Source organism: Bacillus rossius, chromosome 1 (assembly GCF_032445375.1).
Source record: "Bacillus rossius redtenbacheri isolate Brsri chromosome 1, Brsri_v3, whole genome shotgun sequence".
NCBI lineage: Eukaryota > Metazoa > Arthropoda > Insecta > Phasmatodea > Bacillidae > Bacillus > Bacillus rossius.
The window spans coordinates 287,894,264-287,919,120 of record NC_086330.1 but is presented as its reverse complement, the minus strand read 5'-3'; the positions used below and the strand labels follow the sequence as shown (position 1 = coordinate 287,919,120).

The following is a 24,857-nucleotide window of genomic DNA, read 5'->3' as shown; positions in this document are numbered from 1 at the left end:
TGCCTTCGCGCAAATAAGTTCGTAATTATTCATTTCAAGATTAAGCATTTTTCCTGGAATTGGAAGTTTATTGTTGTTTCTGGTCTTTCACCTAATTTTATTTTGGGTTAGATTTTTTGAGCAAGACACGCTGTGTTGGATGTGGGCCAGCATGAGCTCCGGTTTGACTTTGCTCCTTCTGTGAAAATTCCCTTAAGATCGAAGCCTAGTAATTCCATTATTTTTGAGTGTCGCGATGGCGATAGCATTACTCAAGAGCGCGCTATTGCCGACCTAGTTCACACTTTTTCTGATGTCATCACCTCTAAATTAGGAAACTGTGACATTTTGCCCTATAAGTTCTACTTAAAGGTTGAAGTTCCCGTCCGCGCTAAATATCTCAAGGTTTCTCCCCCTAAACTTCAGGCCATGCGTAACATCGTGGATAAGCTCTTAGCCGCTGGTGTAATTTCTCCTTCTACATCTGATTTATGCACTCCTACCTTTTGAGTGCGTAAAAAAGACGGTGCGAGCTGGCGCATGGTACATAATTACATTCCTTTGAACCATAAAATTGCCAAGGACGATGTTTATCCGCTCCCCACTGTTGAGTGTGCCCTTCAACATCTAGGCATACTATAGTCATAGAGTAGTGGCTGCCAAAATAATTTTTTTATATTCAAACTTGAAAAACCAATGACTATAATGGGATAAAAAATGGCGGCCTGGTATGCTCTGCTACAAGATGGCGGCCTGGTATGCTGTACTACAAGATGGCGGCTTACAGCAATTGATTGTCATAAATAAAATTAATTAATTTTCAAAGTTGGCTGTTCTGGATACTTCCTAGCAGCCGAAATTATTTTTTTTTCCAACTTTGACGAAATAAAAGATGCCGGCCGCATAGCAGCCGACAATATATTTTAAATTTCCTGCCTAGTACTATAAAAAAATTAACATGGCGGACTACATACGTTTTTAAAACTTCCACAACACAAAACAAATTTTTATAAGCATATATACGTCTTAAATTATTATTTCCAACTGGCCTCGTGGCCATGTGGTTAGCATTGCTGACAACCAATCCAAAGGTTGACGGATCGAATTTCCGTCGCGGCGATACCTTCCACTTTTGTACTTGTAAAAATTAATGTGGCGCGCGACACTAGCGCTCCCTAGCTTCCTAAATTAGAACCAAGATGCTGTCACCCGAGCAGACGATGCTCCATGTGACATCAACAACCACCTGAGGATTCCCTCCACGTGGCTACCGGCCATGCGGTGCCACGCCCACCCGGACACTTGGTGCCACGCCCACCTGTTTGATTGTTTACTGTGCCCCAGAACCAGCTCGCTTCCCCTACTACTAATATGTGTCAGGTCTAAATCCAGTCCGATACTTTCCTCAGACAGGTGACATTTATGTGTCCCGTGTAAACGTACCTTAGGGTCTTTTTGTGTTTCAAGCTTCGCAGTTCACGCAAAGTTTCACAACTTTGAATCTAAGTTTCACAGCTTTGATTGAAACCATCAAATAGCAAATTTCCTGGTTGTCAAATAAAAAATATAGAACTGCTTCTATTTGATTTGCTTGTTTGAGGTCAAAAACAACTGTTGATTTAAGAGTCTTAAAAGTGCTAATCGCAACACTGAAATGCAGGCAGAGAAAGAGGACACAACCTCACTCCAATCCTCACCTTGAAGATGGCCGCTTGCCAGAACTCGGCCGTCAGCCCGCTGGGTGGATTGTGGTGGTGGGGGTGGTTTGAGATCGCCATTGCCATGTTCTCCAGCTCGTTGATGCCGCAGCGTCGCACGCGAAACCGGGCGAGGTACGGCGCCTTCGCGGCACTGGGAACGAGAGAAAGTATGACTGCACTGTAGAGATATGCTGAAGTGTCTCGACTCATGTGAAACAACACAACTGACCATTTCAAACCTGTGTGTGTGCACACAACATACATGGTGTCTATAAATACCTGGTGAACCAGTTTCAGGACTGTTTCAGAACTTTTAATACAACTTTTTTATCTTACAGGATCATTTTTATATATATAAGCAAAATTAAACCAAATGCAAAATAGAGCTAAAAGTTACAGGAACTTGCAAATTTTTAAGTTAGGGAGTTGAAACATTTTCCAAGATAACTTTCCCACGATTAAAGTGAACAGTCTCTAACTATTTATATTAAATGTGCGACTATGAACAGAAGTGAATCATCAAAAAACAAACTGCAAGCTAGCAAAAGGTTGCTGGAAATTAAAGTTTTGTGACTTCCAGCACCATTACAGTTTAATTCACCACTTTTTCATGAGCTGTAGACACCTGATATTATATAAACAGGATAATTTTACAAAGCCAGCTGGTACCTACTATTAATTAGAATTTTAGTTGGTTTAACAAAGATTTTTCAGATTAATGAAGATCTTTAAATTTTAAGGTGATATTGATATTCACCATTTAATCACAGTACTGGACTGATTTCACAGGCATTTTGTTCGATTTAATTCAATTCAATTAAAAAGAAGTGTTGGTTATAAAAGAGTGGTTTGTTTATTCAACAAGGGTTTTGAACAATTACAGAGGAATATGCTCAATTATTAAGGTATCTATCCATTTAATCATAATTTCTCAATGTAATTACATTGGAAAAGGAGGGTGAAGGGATAAACTGGATTATGTATCCAAGAATATAAATCAGGAAGAATTTGCAAACATCATAAAGATATTGAAACCTCATGGAATAAGAGTGAAAATTAAAATATCAAATCCACAATATGAGAATTGAAACTGAAATCTGAGTATTTTAGGAACTAACACTATATTAGACAGGGAGTTGCCTAGCTTCTAGGTTGTAGTCACATCGAAGGACACGTGATGGTGCCCAAGATTTATCACTGAACATCCGTAACCATTAAAAAAGCATATCTTCCTTGTAGCATTGCAAAATGGGTCATAAGAATATTAAGAATAAGTTTGAGGTGAAGGATATTTTTTTTTTGTTGATATAGAAAACAGTTCAGATATGTTAAAAATTGTTATTAATTACTTTGGTTAAATTTCATGGAAAGCCTTAAAATACTTATTTCCTTGAGATACTTAATTATTAATTTGAGGGTTAACTCTAGTTCATAATAATTAATGTTGATATTTGATAATTAATGTCAGTAATTAAAGCAGTATAGATTATAATTTTACAGGACATCATTTTTAAACAAAAGTTTTTATATGAATTTCAACTTTGTTTACTAAATTTTTAACATTGTATTTGAATTTTTTGGGTAATTTTTATATTCTATTGGATATTGCTAGTGTAATATTTTGAGAATAGTCTGGAAGGTACAGAAGGAAGAGCGGACAGGCGCGACACACTGGCGCCAGCAAGTTATTTTCCTCGTTGTAAATGCGTGTTTGGGATTTACGCGTCACGTACGCACAGCTGTAGCGACCGTCTGGAAGGGTCTCTGGAGGCTACCACTAGCCAGCCAATCAGGGCGAGCCCTGGCGTCAAGTGATGTGCCCGTACGAATTTCCTTATATGGTCATGTTTTGGAATTATGTACGCTGATTGGTCAGTTGGCCCACGGGGTTGCCTCCCTTGTTTTCACCTTTACAAGGGAAGGTAATCTCGTCGACCAAGTCACTTGTTGCTCGATCGTCGCCGAACTCGGTCGCGTCGTCGGCAAGTCACGAAACAAATGAAAAATTATTAAGGGACAATTTAACGCCTAGGGGCTGGGGCCAGGCCGTAATTTTTTAAACTAAGTTCATTTTTTTTTTCGGACAATGTAACTAGAAATTTAGGCCCTAGGCGTCGGCATCGGCCCGACTCGTGTGATTTCGGTCCGCGATCAACGGTACCTTGAGTTAGGCAATTAACCAAGGGACATTACTAAGTTTTTTTTTTTATCGGCGAGTGACAAGACTCCTCGACCATCAACGGCAATATGTATGGTGCTGTGGTATGTATTTGGACCTCATCCTATCAAAATTCAAAGATATCGTTAAAATTCGTATAAGAAAAGACAAACACTGTACAAGTAACGAAGTTTTACTAACTAAATTCTTTAGTAAAATTGTGTATTGAGGACATGTAATGATGAGAAAAAACATTATTTTAAAGAAATAAACAAAGATAATTAAAAAAAAAAAAAAAAAACAACGTAACATCCTGACATCAAGTTGGAAGAAATAATTCTTATAAATAATTTTTTTTTAATTTTCAAACACCCAAGATTCCAGGGAAAAAATAGTCTGTAAGGCTATACGTCTGCTGCCCCATGTTAGATTTTTTTATATATTCCAGAATTTTACTAAAAAAAATTAAAACAAACTGAACATAAAATTCTAACAGAAGTGAGAATCCAATAATTGTTGAAACAAAATGTTACCATCATGATTTATTCCTTAAAGCAAAAAACTTGTCAGATACATATTGCAATCAAATTTGTAACGAAGTGGTTGTCAAAAACACAAGGAGACAACATGCCAGGCGAGAGGTGACTCACGATTGACTGACCTCTGCATGGGCGTACCGCTCTTGTAGTCTATGTCGACAACCATGGCCTCTGGGTTGGATGGCAGGTAGCAGCCGTGCTGTACCTGTATCTTGCTCAAAGCCTCCAGGCATGCTTTCTTCCTCTCAGACCCTGTAATGCAGATACAGCAATAGTTCACGATCACAGTTACAGTTCACAGTAGCAGTCCACAATCTTTTAACAGTTCTAAATTACAGCCTACTATCACAGTTACAGTATAAAAACACTGTTCTCAATCATAGCCCATCACAATCAAAAACCAAAATCACGGTCACAGTCCACAATCATGGTCACAGTCCATGATCACTGTCATAGTTCACAATCATGGTCACAATCTACAATCATGGTCACAATCCACAATCACAGTCTCAGTCCATCATCAGTGATCACTATCACAATCCACTATCACTATCACACACCATAATCACTTTCATAGTCCATGATCACTGTTGCTGTCCATAATCACTGTCACAGTCAACAATCATGGTCACAGTCCATGATCACTGTCACAGTCCACAATCAATATCATGGTCCACAATCACTGTCAGTCTACGATCACGGGCAGTAGAAGCAGTTCCTAAAGGGGACTTGACAGCACATTAACATTACACAAAATCAATGATACAATGAACAAATGAATTAAGGCTCTAGGTAGTTGACATCAGGGTCATTAGAGACTGCGAGGGGTAAAAAGATATGAATGTGTGGGGAGAAAATGGGAGTATCTACAGAAAACCCACCAGCTAACAACAGAAATGTCTATCAAGTTTCCCCCTTGCGACAAATCTGGGTTTGACCCCCGCCGGGAAATGAACTTCAATCACGTTGGTGGGAGGTGCGTGAGCCAGTAATCATCATATCCTTTGCCTAGAGGGATTTCAGAACACCCATGTTCTCCCAGATGCCTGCCAAACTTTAAACAGCTGCGCCACCTCGTTCAACAATCAAAGCTGAGGCTATTTGCAGTGGCAGAGCCTACTTGCCTTTGGGGAACGACCTGATCTCCCCAGAGATGTTGGTTATCTTCTCAAAGAAGTCGAACTCCCGCTCGTAAAACTGCTTGGCCGGTCCGGACAGCGACGATATGATGCTCTTCGTGATGGACTCCAGCACATCATAGAGAGCGACTGGAAGTGGGAGGGAGAAGGCAAACATGAAACATGAAAGCGATCAATCAACATTTACAACAAAACACTGTCACACCAAACAATTAATATGATATATCAGTATTCAAACAACAAAATTTGACCGCAGGTTCAACATTAAGAAATATGTTGAAAAAATAGGTATACATATACCACTTATAACCTAAAGTACCACCGAAAGCTGGTACAGTGATTGCTCTTCAATAAGACATTCTTTGGTTAGAAATATTCCGGTAAACCAGCACTGATTGAGCCACTCGAGTTGGGGGAGGGTGGGTGACAAGGAGGGGAAGGGGGCATTTGTGTGTTTAAAATATCAAACAAGGACCAAATATAATGAAAATAGATAAAATATATTTTTACCCCCTAAAATTGATTAACTATAAGGATTGTATTGTCGTTACCATTAATTGATTTGCCCAAGTAGTTAAAGGAAAGAGTATTGAAAAATAAAATAAATTGTAACTGTGGTTTACGACAACTCTGGGAACACTACTTGTCCACCGCCCGCCTTGAAGGCAAGACCACACGAATATCACAGCACAATTGCTCCTTTGTTTACACCCCCCCCCCCCCCTTTCTTCTGCCTGCTAGTAGTGATGACTTGGCTGTTGGCAGTCCCTATGTTTCCACACATAGGCTACGTTTGTTGCAGGAAACCACGTGAGGTACAACCAAAATGCATTGCAGCAATGTTGGTCGGCCAACGCTCAGTTTGTTTATTTCTTTACTCGATGCAGTCTTATCTGCTCCTTTGCAATGTGATTTTATTCCCAAAATGTCTAGCTAAGGAAAAATAATTTTAATACAAGAAAAATTTCAGCACACGCATTGCTCAAACTTATGATTTACTCCGTGACAAAAATTAGACTTTTCATTTTAACGAGACTTAATATATATAATTATTTGGTAGAATTTTGTTCTGAGGACATGTCACTAAAAAGATTATATTTTTTAATAGTAAAATCTTCTTATTTTCTAGCAACACTACTGAAAATAGACTTCGCACAGCTGGCCGCTTGATATGATCTATAGTGTGTTTCATGCTTAGACTGCAGTATAGAGTAAATAGCACCCACTGTTGCCAGACAGATTGTACATGGCTTGTTAGCATTAAATATCTTATTTTGTATACCATCATTAATTGTAATATGTTTTGTTTTTCTTTAATTTTCTTTGGTTGAGCTTTTTTAAAAACCATAAAATAGTGTCTCTTAACAGTACAACTAGTTGAGTTTTTTTTAAAACCATAGAATAATGTATCTTGACAGTATAACTAAGTTGTAGTTAGTCTGAAAGAAAAAAATTAACACTAAATACCAAGTAAATGTTGTCACTATTAATAGAAATGCACTTCGTTAAATTACATGCTATGCTCAATCAGAGATAAAATATTTAATAATATAATAAATAATTTTTTTTTTTTACAAACTGTTGGATCCAAGATGACATCTTTCACTTACGACATCTTAGAAGTAAAAATTGAAATTATTAGATAATGCTCTTGATGAAATAGAACAAGAAAATATATTTCCGAAATTCTTATTTAAAATTTTCCTTTAAAAAATACAGTTTCAGACACATTAACAATATTTTTATGACAATATAAAGATGAGTCTAAAACTTTTGCACTCTATGGCATATACCTCGCAAAAGTGCACATCCAAACAAGGACAGCACTATTAGCAGAAATCATGAATTGGAAAGAGAGTAAATGCCTACTTAAATGCACGCTGAAAAATAAGCACGAGGCATAATTTTTTATTTATTCTTTTCTTTATGGTCAAGTTTTATTCAGAAGACATTTTGTTAAAAAAAAAAACATATTTCCATAAAACTTTTATTAAATATTTTGTATGATACCTTTGAAAAATGATTTTATGAGTACATTATGCTAAAACTTATTCATCATTTGGTGCTCATGCTTAGTGTTTTACTTCATGGTATCTTTCAGCTTGGAAGAAATGTAACTAATAAAAAATGGACTTTGTGTGGACACTCACTAAAAGTCAGGCACAAATCTGTGTTTATAATTATTATGAAAAAAAAAAAAAAAAATTGTTTTATGCCCTAAGTGCCTTCGCTAAACACACCTCTGAAGTTAGAGAACAACTATTTTACTGGAAATACCGTATTCACCCGAAAATAAGTACGTAAACTCTGAATGTAAGACGACCCCCAATTATAGAAGCCAAGGTTCCAAGAAAAATTATTAATGCACCTTTTCCCTTTTCTTTCTCAGTAGGAAGTCGTTGTACAGGCAAATAAATAAATAAATAAATAAAAATATTTTTTTTGCCCAAATCTCTGTGAGAATTAAAAAATCTTAATTGATATTCAATATCATAAGTAATGCTTGTATTAAATATAAAAAAAACAAACAAAATTGTGTATTCAATTTAAACCAATTTTTTTAACTTAATTTATTTAACATTTTTATTAAAATAGATTGCTCTCTGTTATAAGATGACCCCCAATTTAGTTGGGTGGTCTATTAATGAAAAAACTCTCATCTCATTTCCTGGTGAATACGGTAATAGACAAAGTATTTAATGTAATGCTGAATATTTAATTACAACAGCGAAAATTTTGGTAATGGTTGTAAAAATTTGTTCAATTAGACAACATCTCTGAAATAATTGGAAGCAAAACAAGTACAAAAAAAAGGAGTATGAAAAAACAATAAAATAATTCATAACCGGTGGTGCTATCTATGCGAAGCGCAAAATTGTGTTAAATGTATTTGATTATTTTTCAAAAAATATGAGTGTGTGCAATGTAATTAAGGAAGCTTACCATTCTTCAGGTCAGCTCTGTGCTACTCTTATGGAAGGGATATCAACATTGGTCAAGCGGTAGCGATAGTGATTAAAAGGTATGCGATGTTAATAATTTCTTAATCAAGTTAACGTTACATTTATCGTATAAATTCCTATGAATGAAATGTGTGTGAACAGATTCTTGTTATAAGTTAAAGTTTAAAAAAAATCCTTATCGGCACAGCCTAAAGGCGCAGGAAGATTTTGATGATTATATTTCTTTACATTATAACAAAAAGGGATTTTTATATCCTTAAACCCATATTTTCTTCTTCCCCTTGCAGTAATGGTTGTTACAAAAATATTTTAATCGAATCTTGAACATAATATGTAAAATGTATGAAATAAATACGAAAGAATTTAATAGCAATCATGGTACAAAATTTTGAATTATTTTTCTATCCTCAACACCAAGCATCTTATCAAACATTGTTTTAGACAAAGTTTTGGAAAATAATTATGATATTTACAAACCATTTAAATAGATTTGATAAGGTGTCTACTAAGGTACATAGTTACGTTTTTTTTTGTCCGGTGAAAATATTTTTCGAACCCATGCAGTCATGGCTGGTCGTATCAAAAATTTATTTAGAAAACATTTTTTGGAATTGGGTACTCCGAGTTATCATACGTTAAAACGGATGCGATATTATTCATATTATGGGAGTTGTTGCGATTTTTCTGTTTTTCAAAAAATCTTTCCCATTTCGACCCAATTGTTCGGATTTTTCCCATAACTTACTCGACCGAGAATTTCCATTACCGTATTTTATTTATCATTTTGGACATGACTTGTCCAAAAATACGGCATTTATCGGGCCCACGAAAATGTGATATATATATGCGATTTTTAGAACGTAAAAGAAAACTATAAGAAATTTTCGTCTACAATAGGTAGTTTTTATTTGAAATTTACATAAAAGTGGCATTATTACACATTTATATGTGTAATAGTATAAAATATTATAAATTACGATATGATTTCTTAAAATGCTTCTTGTTTGATCCGAATTACAAAGACAAAAACATCTCCTGAAATTCGTAATGTGTTAGAGATTTGGCAACAGCGCGCGCCATAAGCCGTGTACTGCAATCTAAGAGTGGTACGGGCTATAGTTGGCATCATTCATGGTTGGTTATGTTGAAGCCCATATAGAATGAGCGCACGCTCTGCCTCGTGCCAAGTAAACTACATATGATAGCCCACACTCTTTTGTGGATAGTGTGTACTATGATGATAGTTATGCTTTAGTTTGAGTTCACATTTGGGTCATGGTTTTTGTTTTGATATTTAAAATTGAACAAAATAATTTTTTTAACATGACTTATTACTTTAAATTGTTTGGCCTGGTTTTATATAAACTAATTTTTAATTAAACGTACTTTCTATGCAATAGGTTATGTTTTTATGAATAACTTTACCTCAACAAAAATGCTTTTCTCTCATAAAAATTGCACCCCTATTTTTCATACTTGATTATGGTATAAAATGTGCTACAATTATGCGATAAAACACGGTTCATGCATCTGAGATACTAACTTCAAAATATAAGCCCAACACATTTAATTCAGTTGATTTGTGAATTACTATATATTGTTATGAAGGTGTTACTTGATGTGAATGCTTGTGCATAGGGGTGTTAGTGAAAACTAGAGGAAATGGAATGAACAATGGATGATGATGAGTATAAATGGAGAGAAATGCAATCTTTAAACAAACATTAACTGGCTGCAACACTTCAAACAGCCAAGGGGGCTTATCCACCAAAAGGGAATTGGGAGTAACTCAAAGCAAAACACAATTTAAAATAACACCCAAAGGTAGAGGTACAAATTATTACAGAAAACTCTCTTCATAAGAAGTATATACAAGAACCATCATGGGAACAAAATTACCTTAGCAAAACAACACACTACCAAGGGACAAAAACTAAATTAACGTTTTAAATAATAACTCCAGAAATTCAAGGTTGACAGGAGACAAGATCACGAACTTAAAAACAATAAAAACTTGGGATTCCTTCATTTAACAGTGAATTCATCAAATATTATGTTAAGTTCTCACACCCCAATATCAGAATAAAATATAAGTTAACTCTCTGGCTAACCGTACCTGTCATGTCCTAGCCATGCTTGTAACCTAAATTTTTTTACATAAAAAATTACATAAAAAAATTAAATGACGTAACAGCTGATTAAAAATATAACGTGGTTTCTCAATACCTTCTTCAAATACACTAATTATTAGTGGTGGTGGTCCAGACAAGCAACGTCTCAACTAGATTTAACTAAACACTTCATGTTCATAATTACCAAAAAGATACTTATCTGTCACATAATGATCTGTCTTGGGGGGTCCTCCACCCTCTCAAGAAATTACAAACTCATGTCTCCTGCTATTCTCCTCCAAAACTCATGCACCGAAAAACTATATGTCTATACTTACTCTCATTCCGCAGGCAACTCCACATAACCTCGATGTCTCCAAACCCATACCATACCACGCCACGCCACGCCACGCCACTAACCACATAACCTCGCCCTGATTGGCCACACTTCTTCACATGCCTCAAAAACATGCAATACCATCCCAGCTATCTCCCATCAACGACGACTTTATACTATCCACCCCTAATTCTATCTCACCCTCCGTCTGGGATACTGCCCCTGGTGCATAAAAAGTTTGTGTGCATCGCAGAAAGAAGGATTAGGGGGGTGGGGGGAGGGGGGTGCTGGAAAACTGGAACAAGAAGCCATGCCACATCCGCTCGCCTGCCTACTCGATAGATCTAACACAAAGAATCTCAATCAATGCAATTCTTAACAAAAAATCAACCAATAAAAGAAAACCTGGGGCACAACAAAGATGAATTGAACCTCTAACCTCAAAAATACTGGTGTAAAATAATTACAGACATGTCATAATATTTGCTAGAATATTGCACCACTGATTTTTTAAGTAATAAAACTTTAAATATTTTTGTAGTTTTAATATAAAAAGGCATGAACAAACTGTTCTATTGTTAAAAACTGAAAGTGTGTTTTATTTGTAAGTATTTGTATTAATGAATTTTTAGTTTTCAAAAATTTAGAATAAAAAAATAATTTTTAAAATAAATTCCATGAAAAATCTAATTTCACATTAATAGATTATATTTTTTCTTACACGTATAAATGGTTATTACTTTAACTAGAACAAACCAAAATATTAATTTAATCCTGTATTAAGAGAGAACTGTTGCCCTTATGGTAAAGATTAGTTCAGTGCAAATTTCAAAACGCTCACCATCCTTATTCATCATTTCCTCATCGGTGTACATATTTGTGCGCATGTTCCATATGAGCTGGTGCGCCACAACCTGTGATTTCTTAGCGATGTATTTGATGAACTCTATGACGTAGCCCATCTGGAACAAACATCATGTTGGTTGGTGTGATCCGACGGATGAAACACGGTCAGACGGTGTGGAAAATGATATGTAACTACTGTTCGTGCACACTGCATTTATATTTTTGGCTTATAGCATTAACGGTTCAAGACTTTGAAAATACATACAGGAAATTCAAGGACTTCAAAGATTATCAAGTGGTGATAAGGCCCAGCTAACTTGGATTTTCAAATCACCCACAGCTTGTACAACAGCTTTCGTGTTATAATATCCAAGAGTACCAACTTTTTCATTAAACAAAAAAAAAATTCATCAGTTAACTCTATTTGCAGTTTATAAAATGCTTAGAATATCGCAATGCAGCTCTTACAGCATACTCCCGCCCCTTGAAGTAACACCCTAATTCATTTCAGGAAAACAGAGCGCTAATCAACACTTTTTTCAATAAAAGTATACGTTTATCAAAATAATTTGTTTTCCAATCAGGTAGATGTGCTTGCTGATAATCATTTTAATCAAGACACTTCTCCCGTTAAAATCAATTTACGGTACTAATAAATGTCCAAATACATTTGATGTATGTACATTTAAATAAATTTTGGGTAAAATTGAGATTAAACAACAAAAATTAAATTTCAATAATTCACAGACCACATTTTTTACGTAGTAGAACATATTCATAAGATTCCTCAGAGGCTCTGACAACATTTCTGAGCTACAAAATAATAATGTTACTAACAGGATATATATTTCAATTCCAATAAGATTTAAAAATTTATAAACTTTAATTTTTTATTATTAAAAAGATTATTTAACCTGATAATGTAATCGCACACACTGTTGTTTACTAAATGTGTGTCTGCCATGATGTCACTAGCGCATTCTAGTAGGCGCAAGGTAAACAAAACATGAAAGCTTCTGGCATTTATTTCCAGAGATGCTGCTCCGCTGCTGACATACAGGATGGTGCAATATAAAAGTTGGTGAAGGCCGTCGTCGGATATAAATAAGCAATGAAGAAAGCAAATAGATATTAAGGAAAGAACAAAATATTGTGTCCTGATGCGTCACATTATTAATTCAATCCATTCCATTTACAGCGACACAAATGCTGTTATTGTTCGTGCACAAAAATAAAAGTTCACGTAAAAGAAAAAAGCGCAACTTCAAATATTTGACCGCACTACTTCAAATCATGCTGTAATTAATTGGCGTCATTACTTCAAAACTGCAAAAATCAAACAGCGTTTCTTTGAGGGGTGTGTGTATTCACAATAATTAGAATAAATAAAAACCAATTCTTTTTTGTTATCTAGACTATTAAAGTCTAAATTTATGTATTGGTGTAGTTATTATGCCAGATGTAGTCACAAGCATAAACTATTCAGTTACTTCCTCTCAATATATATAGACTCGAGCCTGTTAGTAAATATCAGATTGAAATAAGATCAATATTTATTATTCCTTGCACCATACCCAAAATTTGGATAAATAATTTCCACGTGATTTTGTAGACAGTCTCCCAATGTTTACATGCGAAGTTGAACTGAAGTGAGGCGCCAAAAAACAAACTGCAACTTAGCAAAACAATGCTGGAAGTTAAAGTTTCGTGACTTACAACACAGAAAATCTGAATTATAGCCAAATGAAAAACCCAGATTGCAGTTTATCATCCACGTTGGAGAATCCTGGAGATTCAACGGGAATTCGTGCGGTCACCGTGTCGTGGCGAACGGACTGCACCAGCTGCGGGATGTACATGAGCACTGCGTCCGCAGGGAAGCTGCTGAGTGCACGCACGGCGTACTGCGCGGTGATGGGGTGTGGCGGGTACTGGCGCGAGAAGTACGCCAACGCATGGATGGGAGACACGCGCGCCCACGTCAGCATGTACACCAGCTGGAACACACCAACAACCCACAGCTCGGCATCTCGTCGATGTAAGGGGCATCACAGGTGGCAAAGTGGCTTCAAAAAAAAAAGAATGAATGAATTGCTGCTTTAAGTCTTGTTGACTTTTGGATCGTTGGAAATAGCAAGGAATGATGAAATAAAAAAGGCTGAATATATGGTTGAATGAATGAATCTATGAATGAATAACATCTCATTAACATCAGGATCATTAGACAATGAAAAGGATAGACGAGAAATAATGGAGCATTGGCAGGAATGACTGGTGTGCAGAGATGAGAATTGCAAGTGCATTTAATTTAATAAATATGATAGGCTTTGAACATATTTATTTGAGGAAGAAATCATTTTTTTTTTATGATTATGGGAAAACTTGAATATTTAAACTTATTTCATGAATACCATCATAAAGTGCCTCACTTTAAAGTTTATACTGTATTTCCTGATCCCTACTGAAAGTTATACATTTAGTTTCATTTCAGTGTAAAAAAGTCTATCATCCAACTGAAATGATGAATAATTTTACTAAATATGATAACAGAAAATAAAAAGAATTACAAGTTAATATTTCCTACTTATTAAAAATTAAAAATCCCTGCATCTCATTTATTAACTTTGGTAGGTATTGATTCTACATTCATAATATTTAAAAAAATATATAAAAAATGACTAGAGAATTATTTATTGAAACTGAAAAGAAAACTCATACTTTTCTGATGAACTGAATTTTTGATATTCTCGTTCATTTACTTTCAAAACTTTTGTATCAATTAAACCATACTATTGCTCAAAATCATAGGGTGTGGGATTATGCACTGAAGTTTGGACCATGTGTGCCCAGCAATCTTCAACATGTCACTTAAAACTTTAATAAAAAAGGGAAGTGGGTTTATACAGGCAGGTGTTTAAAGACAGTGTTAGGCGCAAGGGTACCTCGTTGGCATCGTTCAGCAGCGTGTCTGTGGTCACGAGATAGGTCAGGGCCTGGGGAATGTGTGAGACTGCGATGGGGTTCAGCCGCACCTGTCTCGATACCTCCCTCACGATGGCCTCCGAGTTCCTCAGCCTGCGACCAACACAATGCCAACAAAGTAGCACAACGGCCGCAACTCCAATAAGATAATTATGTGACCAATCATGTTCTACAGATGTGATGTAAGTGAAACAAAATTTGAGGACGCCACAGACTTTCTGATTAGAAAGTTTTTCTATTTGCAATCCATCATGGATTTGGTTTTCCAAAGATGATTAAATTTATAAATTTGTGCATTGTAAATAAAATTATTTACATAATTTTGAGAATTTGTTTAGTAAATTTGTTAGTGAATTATTTGCAGAAGTCAAATACAATTATTTTTACAAATAAATATTAAATTTTGATTTAACAAATTTTCTCAAACAGGTCCATTAAAAAACCAACTTGTAAACATTGAAGGCTGTCATATAGTGCTTAAGTGATGGCAAAATACTTTAATATCCAGTTGTTTGTTTTTGTTTACCATGGAGTTAATAACTGCATATTCACATTAATGCAATATGTTGCTGTCTTATCACACCCTTTGCTCGCATCTGTCACCCTATTTTGATTTCAGCAACTATAACAATGTGAATATGTTGCTTCCATTTTTAATCCAGATGCTGAGAATGGTGATATCCAAGCATGTAAAAGTTAAACTTGCTCAGTGCTAACCATTTATGTCACAGAATAACCTAAATCATTTGGTCACAGCTAAAACGCATGTTCAGTCATGACCTGATGACTCATGACCCAAATTTTTATAGTAATGCTTAAACATACAATCTGTCATTACCAAACATTACCAGTGATGATAAAACACTCTCAGTAACAATCAAAAGTACACATTCAGTCATGACCAAACATGCTTGGTCACCAAACACATTCGGTCATGACCAAATATACATCATGATTATAAATAATGACGTTCAACCACAACCAATCTAACGAAGTAGTAACTGGACGCATACTACCCTGCCCTAGAACAACCGATAGGCATAACAGCTGTCGCAGGGAAGGAAAGGGGGAGGCATACCTGGAAGGGAGGTGCACAGCTAACACAGGGCTGATGTCCCAGGCAAGACGGGCGTGGTCGCGCCACACACGCTCAGTCACTGCCTTCCCCCGCCAAGCCGTGATGTTCTCCTCGCCGGGAACACTACGGTCCGGCCGGCCCAGGGGGTTGTGCCAGATCATCAGGAACTCTATTTCCACAGCCTGGGGAGCACATACCCATTACTCGAGCAACTTTGTACACTTCCTTGGATGGTTTCAGTTCCTTTCACCCACAACTCACAGGTAGACCATGGCCGACACTACAACACCAGGAACTATATAAGTCGCAAAAAATAAATTTTCGCCAGATTATTAACATAAATCTCATGAACTGATGACAAAGGTTCCTACACAGAGGCACAGTACATTGAAGATATTGATGCTGCAGCGGTATAATGCACTATACCACTCACGAGCACACAGCAAGGCGCCATACGAAAATGATACAAGGTAACGTGATAGTGAAACATGGTGGCTTCTGCACAACACATGGTTGTGATGGGAGACAATACGTACAGTCAACTGTACACACAGCATCTCTACTGCTGCACCGCGGCATACTGTATCTCTGCACTACCGCACTAAAGAAGCCGTTGTATCATTCTATTACATGCGCTTTCATATACCGCAGTATATGTCTTACTGTTGTACCTTACCACTACCACAATGATGAACTGTGCCAGTACGTGGGGAATGTTGAAGAGGATTAGTTTAACGTCTTGCTGATGGGACATGGTTAGGGAAACGGAAGTGCTCTGAGAAAACAAACCAGCTTCATGCTACACTTGCCATGTTCCCCACTTGTGAGCAGACTGGTCAGATACCTGCTGGGAATCGTACCCAGATCGCCTTTTCGGGAGACAAGTGATCAGACCACTTAACTACAGTGGTTCCTCATGTCTCTTAAAAACAAAGGTGTGGTATTTCTACTTCCAAGTGTCAGTTACACTCGCTTGTTTCATGGTTTTTTGGTTCACCAATTTTTTTTTCAGTATCAAATAAATAAAAAAGAATTTTTGTGAAAATTTTGTGTTATTGCATTATGTGAAAAACCAGTGTCCTCAAGTATAATTTAACATTTGCAGAGCCCCCCAAAAAAGTACATAGACATAACACAATTTACATAATAACCACAAAATACAACCCACGCCCAGTCATGATCATGGAATTAAGAAATTTGGGAATGGGTGTGCAATCTTTGTCAACTTGATAATTGAAGTTAAAACAAGATCGACCACACCAGTTTCCTTTTCTTCTGGATGGCCAAACATTTGTGGTAAAATGGAGTTTGATGCTGATTCCTGGCTGATTGGATGTCATCATGTCTGTTGAATACTACTAAGCTTGTGCGAATATCAGTTTTTTTAGTTCAAATCAAATACGAATACTAAGAATTAGAATCCCACTAAATTTTTTTTTTTTCATATATAACAAATACAATATGAAAGAAAAAGTAAATGTGTAGTGTAATGGCTATCGCAAAATTAGATAAATAATCCTAAAGTGATAGGTTGCTTAGGTTAAGTTAGCTACAATTACTATAGATAAAATTTTGTTGGAATATTAAAATTTTGGAAGGAAAATATAAATGATTATTTCTCATAGTAATCAAAACAGGATATGCAAAAATTTTTTAATAAACAGTGCAAAGCGAATATGTAAGGCAATTGCAGTATGTGTGAAGAAACTTCATGAGGTGCGTTTAAAAAGAATGTACATTGAACAGTTTAATCTATAGTTAAATGATGAAGGTCTAAAAAAATTAAAAACTTGTTTGTTCAAATTTTAAATATGTGAAAATAAATCATTATTTATATTAACATTTATGGATTATATTCTTCGGATTGTTTTAACTAAAGTGTAGGAACACAATAGCTACTTAGAATGTTCATCTCTTTTTCTGTCCAGTGTATGTGTACTTGGTAAAAGAGGCAACATTTTTCTCCCCCTCTTAGTGTGACTGTTTTTTTGAGCCACGGTGTGACAAGATAATTGCCTAAGTTGTCACTGAGCTAGGAGTGTGTGTGGGCCTGTATCTGGTCGTCGTTCATTGTGTATTATTAGGGACAGGAAAATATGGTTTTATATTTTTGTTAATTTCGTTTTAAAAATTAAGGATTTCGGTGTTTTGTGGTTTTATAAAAAAAAAGCCCATACATGACTAGGTTACTCGCAAAAAAGCCTTTAAAGCTTAAATATTTCCCATGATTAATTTCTGTAGTCAATTAAATTAAAAAAATTATCTATTTTTCAATAAAATACCTTTATGCAATAAGCATAAGCTACAATAATTATTATTGACGATAACGATAAGTCGATAACCTCTAAAATGAACAAAATAATATACATTAATTAAAATCGTAGAGCTCCTATATGATCCATATAACTGTTCTGCACTTCACTCATTGAGTCATTGACCATGAATTAAAATTAACCATTGTCAAGATTTCTGCATTTGCTGGTAGGAGATTGTGGCGCCTGTCGCTCACTACAAGTGAGTATTGGGAGAATGATCTCTCACTGTCCACATTACTGGTAGGCAACCATATTGCCTTCAAACATCCTGTGGCAAAATCACTATGGTCAGCTTTCAATGAGCACAGCCGATTCACCATGTCTACTTCAGAACAATCTGGCCTACCTTCTACGATTGTGTTTCTCATGGCATGAAAACCTTCTAAAAAGGTTTGCAGGGCCAGTTGTTTGATAAAAGGTATTTTGTTCATATCATTCTGAAGCTGTTTGTTTTCTGGGATTGGTTTCATAAACTAGACAATCGTACTATTGCAAAATCAAACTGTGTCAGAGACTTAGGTATTTTGCTAGATTCAAATTTATTCTTTCACAATCATATTGAAAGACTTAGATCAAATGCTAATAAAATGTTAGCGTTGATTAAATATATCACATTTAATGCATCTAATTTAGATTCAACACTTAGTCTTTATATATCCTTGGTGAGATCTAAATTTGAATATGGTTCTTTGATTTGGAATAACATTAATAAATCAGATAGTGACAAATTGTATAGAATAAAATTCAAACTGATCAAAATTATAAACCTAAAAAGTAACATTAATCTAAATGTAGATTTACAGTCCCTTCTTGGTTCCTTACTATTAAGAAGAGAAATATTAGATGCATTATTTGTACACAATTGTTACAAAAATACAATTAATTGTAACTATTTTCTTCACAATACTGGAATTAGAATACCTACTTTCAATAGTCGTAATCAATCTTTAATTTGTACGTTAAGTAAAACAAATGATCTATTAAACAGAATAACTAAAAATTACAATAAATATGCAAGGTTATTTCCTGAATTAGATAGCAAAATAAAATTTAAAAAAAATACAACTATTCCTAACTTAATTTTTTTTTCTTTCTTGTGGTTAATAATCATATTGTTTCAAGTTAGTTTTTTTTTGTGTTATTCTTATTTCCTACATTATAAAATTCGCAAAGAAATTATTTACTAATTGTTAAATGTTGCATGTTGTGTGTATCGTTTTGTTTTGTTGTCTTGTATTTTGTTTTGTTTTGTTCTGTCTGTATGTATCTGTGTTGTTTGTATCGTGCCTACCACCCAAGGCCATAAGCTGTAGGTAGGCATGCAACAAATATTAAATAAATAAATAAATAATAGGGATGGGATTTTCGAATCTTGGATTCGTCGAATATACCGAATCCTATGGATTCGAGGATTCGTAGGATCCGAAGTGGGATTCGAGGTGGGTTTTTAAGAGTTTTAGGTAGTAATTGAAAATTGTAGTTCTGGGCGAAGTTAGAAAATTTCGAACCGAACCGAACCCTTACGTTCGGTTCGGTTCGAAACCTCTTAAAATATATTCGAAAAACCGAACGTTCATTTAAAAAAAATTACTTTTTTCTAATTTTCTAACCCCCATTTGAGACCATTCACAACACAGCACAACAAAATATCATTACTTGTAATATTCCGACTTTTATCGCATAATCGTCGCCTCAACAGTTTCAAACGCAGACAAAATAATATAAAAATTTATTAATCGTCGCATAACTCCCATAGCATTTTTTCATATAGGCGCGCTTTGTTTTTTTGTTTACTTTAGAGAATTTTGTATGCATTTCTCGTACTACGTAATATAACCTATCGTACAAATGCCAAAAGTATGGTATATTATACCTTTAACTATAGTGCGTGTACGAGAAGTATTATAAAATCACCAAAGATTGCGTACCCAATACGTTAAACTAAAGCGCATGTACGATAACTCTCGTATTTCGGTGAAACTAACGTGATAAAGTTAATACAAGACAAATGCGGTAGGAAATGATTACGTAAATTACGTATTTTAAATTACTGGGATGTATTTATTTTCTTTGGCCTTTTTGGTTATAACAATCAGGTACTGAAAATATTAATTTAATCTTGTGTCTTAAAAGTACTGGTCCAGTAAATTTTACAGTACGGTACTAAGTTGACTAGCGTAGTCGCGGCAGCCATCATTACTTCTTGTGTTTTCTTTTTTCCGACGCAAATTTCTATGACCACAATTCTTACGTTGCGTTTACAATATTATTGTTCTTGAGGTGATTTGCGATGAGCAGGCTTACGTCGTTTAAGTTTTCCAAATGGAGACAAGATAATGACGACCCAGATGACCCAGAACCACCGCAAAAAAATGTCTAAAGTTTCTTCTGACGAGCAGCATTCTTTCAAGAAAACAGCAACTGCAGTCAGTGGGTTTTGTAATGTAGATAGGTAACTTAATTCACATTTGACCTTTTTTTTATGTCCTATTAAAAAGTTTTACTTATTAAAAATGTTAGGTTATGTGTACCACAAAAATATGTTATGTGACCTTATGCTGAATGTTCGTCATCTTTATAATATTTTTTTTTATGAAGGTTAGTGTACGCTGAAAAAGGAAGATAGTCTTATTGAAATTTAGATGGAACTTCTTCATGAATTAAAAGTTAATACCTATATAAATAAATTAAATGCAAAATGATTTTCTCTTAACTGTTTTCTTTCCTTCATTATTTATTGCATAAACTTTACTTATAAAATGTTTTGCAATGTTTTAATAAAGTTAAGCTATATAATGTTTTAATTTTACATATGGCTGGAGAACCTTTCTTTCTCACCATTCGTTAAAGACCAAATTGCTGGTGGTCAGTTCATTTTAATTCAAAACAATTATTTCTGTATGAGGTTCGGTTTGGATGGTTTCGAAATTTTTTTGCTATGGTTCGATACCAGAGATCTGAGGTTCGTCCAGCTCTAGAAAATTGTATACCTAAACTATATTATAAAGGTAACGGAAATAGCACAAACATAAGATAAACTACGCTGCATTTTGTCAATTAGCATAACTACTCGATCATTTCCAACCTTCAATAATATAACATTGCAGAAAAAAACGTATTTTTTTTTAAATGGTGTCTGTTATACAAACATATTTTATTGAAAACATAGGAAGGATTAATTTAACAGAGAATTAGACAGATGCAAACTTACGTGTGTGGTTTTTGAGGTTATTTGTCTCTATTTTATATCAGGAGTATACACTATGCACTTATTTTATGATTTTATAAATACACATGTGATTTTTTTAATACATAGGCCTATGTAATTTATTAAAATAAATGTGTGATTTTTTTAATAATATGTTGTGAAGTTTAGTGTGGGACTGGGATTCGATATTCGATGACAAACACTGAGGATTCGAACAAGGATTCGGATTCGACCAAAATGTGGATTCGTCCCATCCCTAATAAATAATTAATGTTTCTGGAATAAGCAGAACACTTATGCTCAAAAAAATTTTTGCAGCAGAATCATTTTTCCTCAAATCTTGAAGTTTGGAATGTGCCTTCACTGCTGCTGCTTTAAGTGATGACAGTTCCTCAGCTTTCTTAACTGCAAACAACTGCTCAAGCAAAACCACACAAGGGCTGAACTGCTCGATTTGTCCAGTGCTTAGCAACTGTAGTTTTGTCTCTATATCATTTAGTTTACAGCACAGGATGTGTGCTGTTGCATAAGAAGAACCTTCAAGAAAAGTTATTAGCTCTTCAATTGGCTTGCAGTATTCTGAAACTAATTTAGCCTCAACTTTGATTTGAAGCAGTTCTGCAGAGCTCCTCTCCTTTAGCCAAGTAATACCGCTGTTGTCATAGTCTGATGAATTACCAAATGATGCAAAGAACTCAATGTCGTCATCAAAATAGCTGCAAATGAAAACTACTTAACGGAACCACGAATTCCACCTCGTTAAAACTGGCTCAGGGAACACCTTCACTTTTCCACTGGACATTCCATACTTTTCTGATATGTAGGATAAGTAGTGGTGTTTCCTTTTCCTGCTGTTCAAAAATGCCTTCTTGATCTTTGCCACTGTTTTGTTTAACAGTGTTAGTGAAGTATGCCAAGTGTTGCCCACTAAGAGCATCTTGTGGGCCCAGCATTGCAAATGAACTGCATGTTCCAGTAGAACAGACAGATTATTGAAACATTTTGTCATATAAGGAGCAGAATCACTCACTATGGCCTTAACTGAATCAAATCCAATTTCATAATTTGCTAGGGTATCCAAATTTGCTTTTGAACATGTTGCATAGTTTGCAGCATCAAGTACAGTGGAAGCAACTAGCTTTGTGGTCTGGTTACTGGCTGGTTCCAATTTCTTAAAGAGAATGTTGAAAACACATCTTACACCTTTTTCAGTTGTTTCTTCACAAAGGACACAAATATCTTTACCTTCAAACTCTTTCATAATGTCATTTTCCATTTTTTCGCTTAATTTGGGGATATATGTTCTACGAAGGGAACTACCGGAAGGAATATCCCCACCTCCCTTAACATTTTTGTTTATCCAGTCACGGAATTTACTGTCGTCTAACTTTTCGAGTGGTATGTTCGCCGAAATAAATGCTTTTGTGGTTTCCAAAATGAAATTTTCCCTGTCATCTTTCATCTTCTTTCCAACTATAGCTACCTCTTCCAATGTTGCAAGGTGTTTGTTGCTAGTACCGGGACTACCTAACCTTACTTTAATGTGATGTTTGCCTTGCACATGTTTGACAACAGTGTCACGTCTTTCATGGTCCACTCTACAATTACACCATTTGCAAAACAAAATTTTGTTTGAGGTATACAACCCTTCAGATTTGAACTCTGCTGCACGCGACTCGGGGGTGGCTTTAATTTTTGGCATCGCGGTAAAGAAAAACCCACTCAATACTACCTCATGCTGCATGAGGTAGTATTGAGTGTGTTTGCATGAGTCATGCACAACGATCCAGGAAGAGGAAACAAAACAATGATACAACCTCCACAGATACAACACAGAACACACTATAAGCACCAAAAATAATTGTTTATGAACGTAAACACGAATTTGACGTATCGATTTTATTCTGTGCAGTAAAAAGTGGATTGATCACTAAATCTATATATTGAAAAGTGTTACAACTGCGCAGATGTATGGTTAATATTCCAATATCCGTATCTTTTGGAATCAAATGTTCCACTGCGATTTAAAAATTTTAATTAATCTTATTTCACTTTGGTCTCAGTTTTTAAAAAATACAATCTCGTTATTTACGTCACGTTTTTTGTAGTTTAGAAAATGTTCTCACTAGAGCATTGCTAGCAACACAATTGTCAAGCAGTCTGGCTATATACCGCTTCGCTGGCCATAATCTTGACTGAAGCCATGATGGCCGCCGTATTTACATTTCAAATGCCGAAAGAAAATATTATTTTTATGTTCTTAGTATGCCCAACGTTGTATTATTTACTTAACATAAATTATTGGCAAGTTTGCACACATTGTTTGTTGGCTGACTTAGTTTTTTTTTTAAATTTGTTCCCTCGCAAAACGATCTAACAAGGTAATGTACGTAACCAATTTTCGTAGTTTTTCACGAGAAAGGCCATTTTTCGTGTATTGTTGTTGTTTACCACAATATTCGCATAATTTCGCGATAAATCACGTAAAAATCATTACACCATTTTTTCCCGTCTCTATGTATTATCCACCAGAAAATCGTTGCAGGTTATTAGGCTTTAGGAGTCTTTGCTTTGAATAAGTGACCAGATGTTTTCCATGAGATCCATACAAGTTTTTTTTTCCCTCTTTGCGGCCCCATTCTGAAATAAAACTGATCACAGAACTCACATGCAGTGTTTCTACCCTCTGACCTGAAAACTGTCAATTTTACAACCCGTGCAGTGTTTTGAGTTTTACAACACGTATTTATCCTTGTCAGTTTGCTGTCAGTTCTAACATACTTTTATTGACTGCCGGACTCTCTTCGACGTCTTCTCTGTAAAATACTTTAGCTGATAATGTGGGTGTTAGTAATGGTTCCGAATAAATGTGTTGAAAACGGCTTACTATATTAGTCTTCGCAAAATTAACTTAGCCAGATGTAGCAAAAAACTCCACATAAATACGTAATCCTAAAACATGACGAATATCCTGTGGAAATTTTTTCCCGGCCTGACCGAAAATCTTCTGTGATCCCGAAATTTTTCCAAACATTCAAGATCCTGCACAGCTGTATTTGTAAACTCCTAAATATTCATTTATTCGAAGTGTTAGTATTTGAAATCTAATTGAAAATGAATAGTAAACTATTATTTATAGGCATGTTGTAACATTGCAAGACCCTGCCCTCCTAAATAAATAATTTTTCTTTTAAACTTCTTTTTTGTATATGTAAGTAGTAATAAGTCAATGTTTTTTGAGTGATGTATAAGTTATGAAACAGTATATTCAGACGTTATGGATACTAATATATGTTATTTTCACCTGCTATGTTTTAAGAAGGTATTTATAATTTTAACAGACATTTTCAATCATTACTATTTTTTTTATGTAATTATTCACAAATGAGCTGCTGTACTAGAATTTTGCCTATTTAGGCCTACTTTTTCAGGTTATTTCTAAATGATTTTAAGTTTGTAAAGTAATTTGTATTATAATTGCTATTTGTAGTGTTCATTAACG

General features: G+C 35.1%; 1 protein-coding gene across 5 annotated transcripts in view; it reads right to left on the bottom strand.

Annotated features, from left to right (window-relative positions):
* LOC134527701 (phosphatidylinositol 4-kinase alpha) overlaps positions 1-24,857 on the bottom strand; it is a 213,168-nt gene that overhangs the window by 18,574 nt on the left and 169,737 nt on the right. For 4 of the 5 annotated variants that reach the window (XM_063360604.1, XM_063360605.1, XM_063360606.1 and 1 more), the window contains 7 exons: positions 15,833-16,014; positions 14,715-14,847; positions 13,590-13,769; positions 11,768-11,888; positions 5,501-5,644; positions 4,499-4,628; positions 1,677-1,830 (listed from right to left, as the gene is read on the bottom strand). In XM_063360604.1, the coding sequence (XP_063216674.1) occupies positions 1,677-1,830; positions 4,499-4,628; positions 5,501-5,644; positions 11,768-11,888; positions 13,590-13,769; positions 14,715-14,847; positions 15,833-16,014 (1,044 nt within the window). Of the gene's footprint in view, positions 1-1,676; positions 1,831-4,487; positions 4,629-5,500; positions 5,645-11,767; positions 11,889-13,589; positions 13,770-14,714; positions 14,848-15,832; positions 16,015-24,857 lie in introns of all 5 variants that reach the window. The other variant, XM_063360607.1, reaches the window with a different exon arrangement.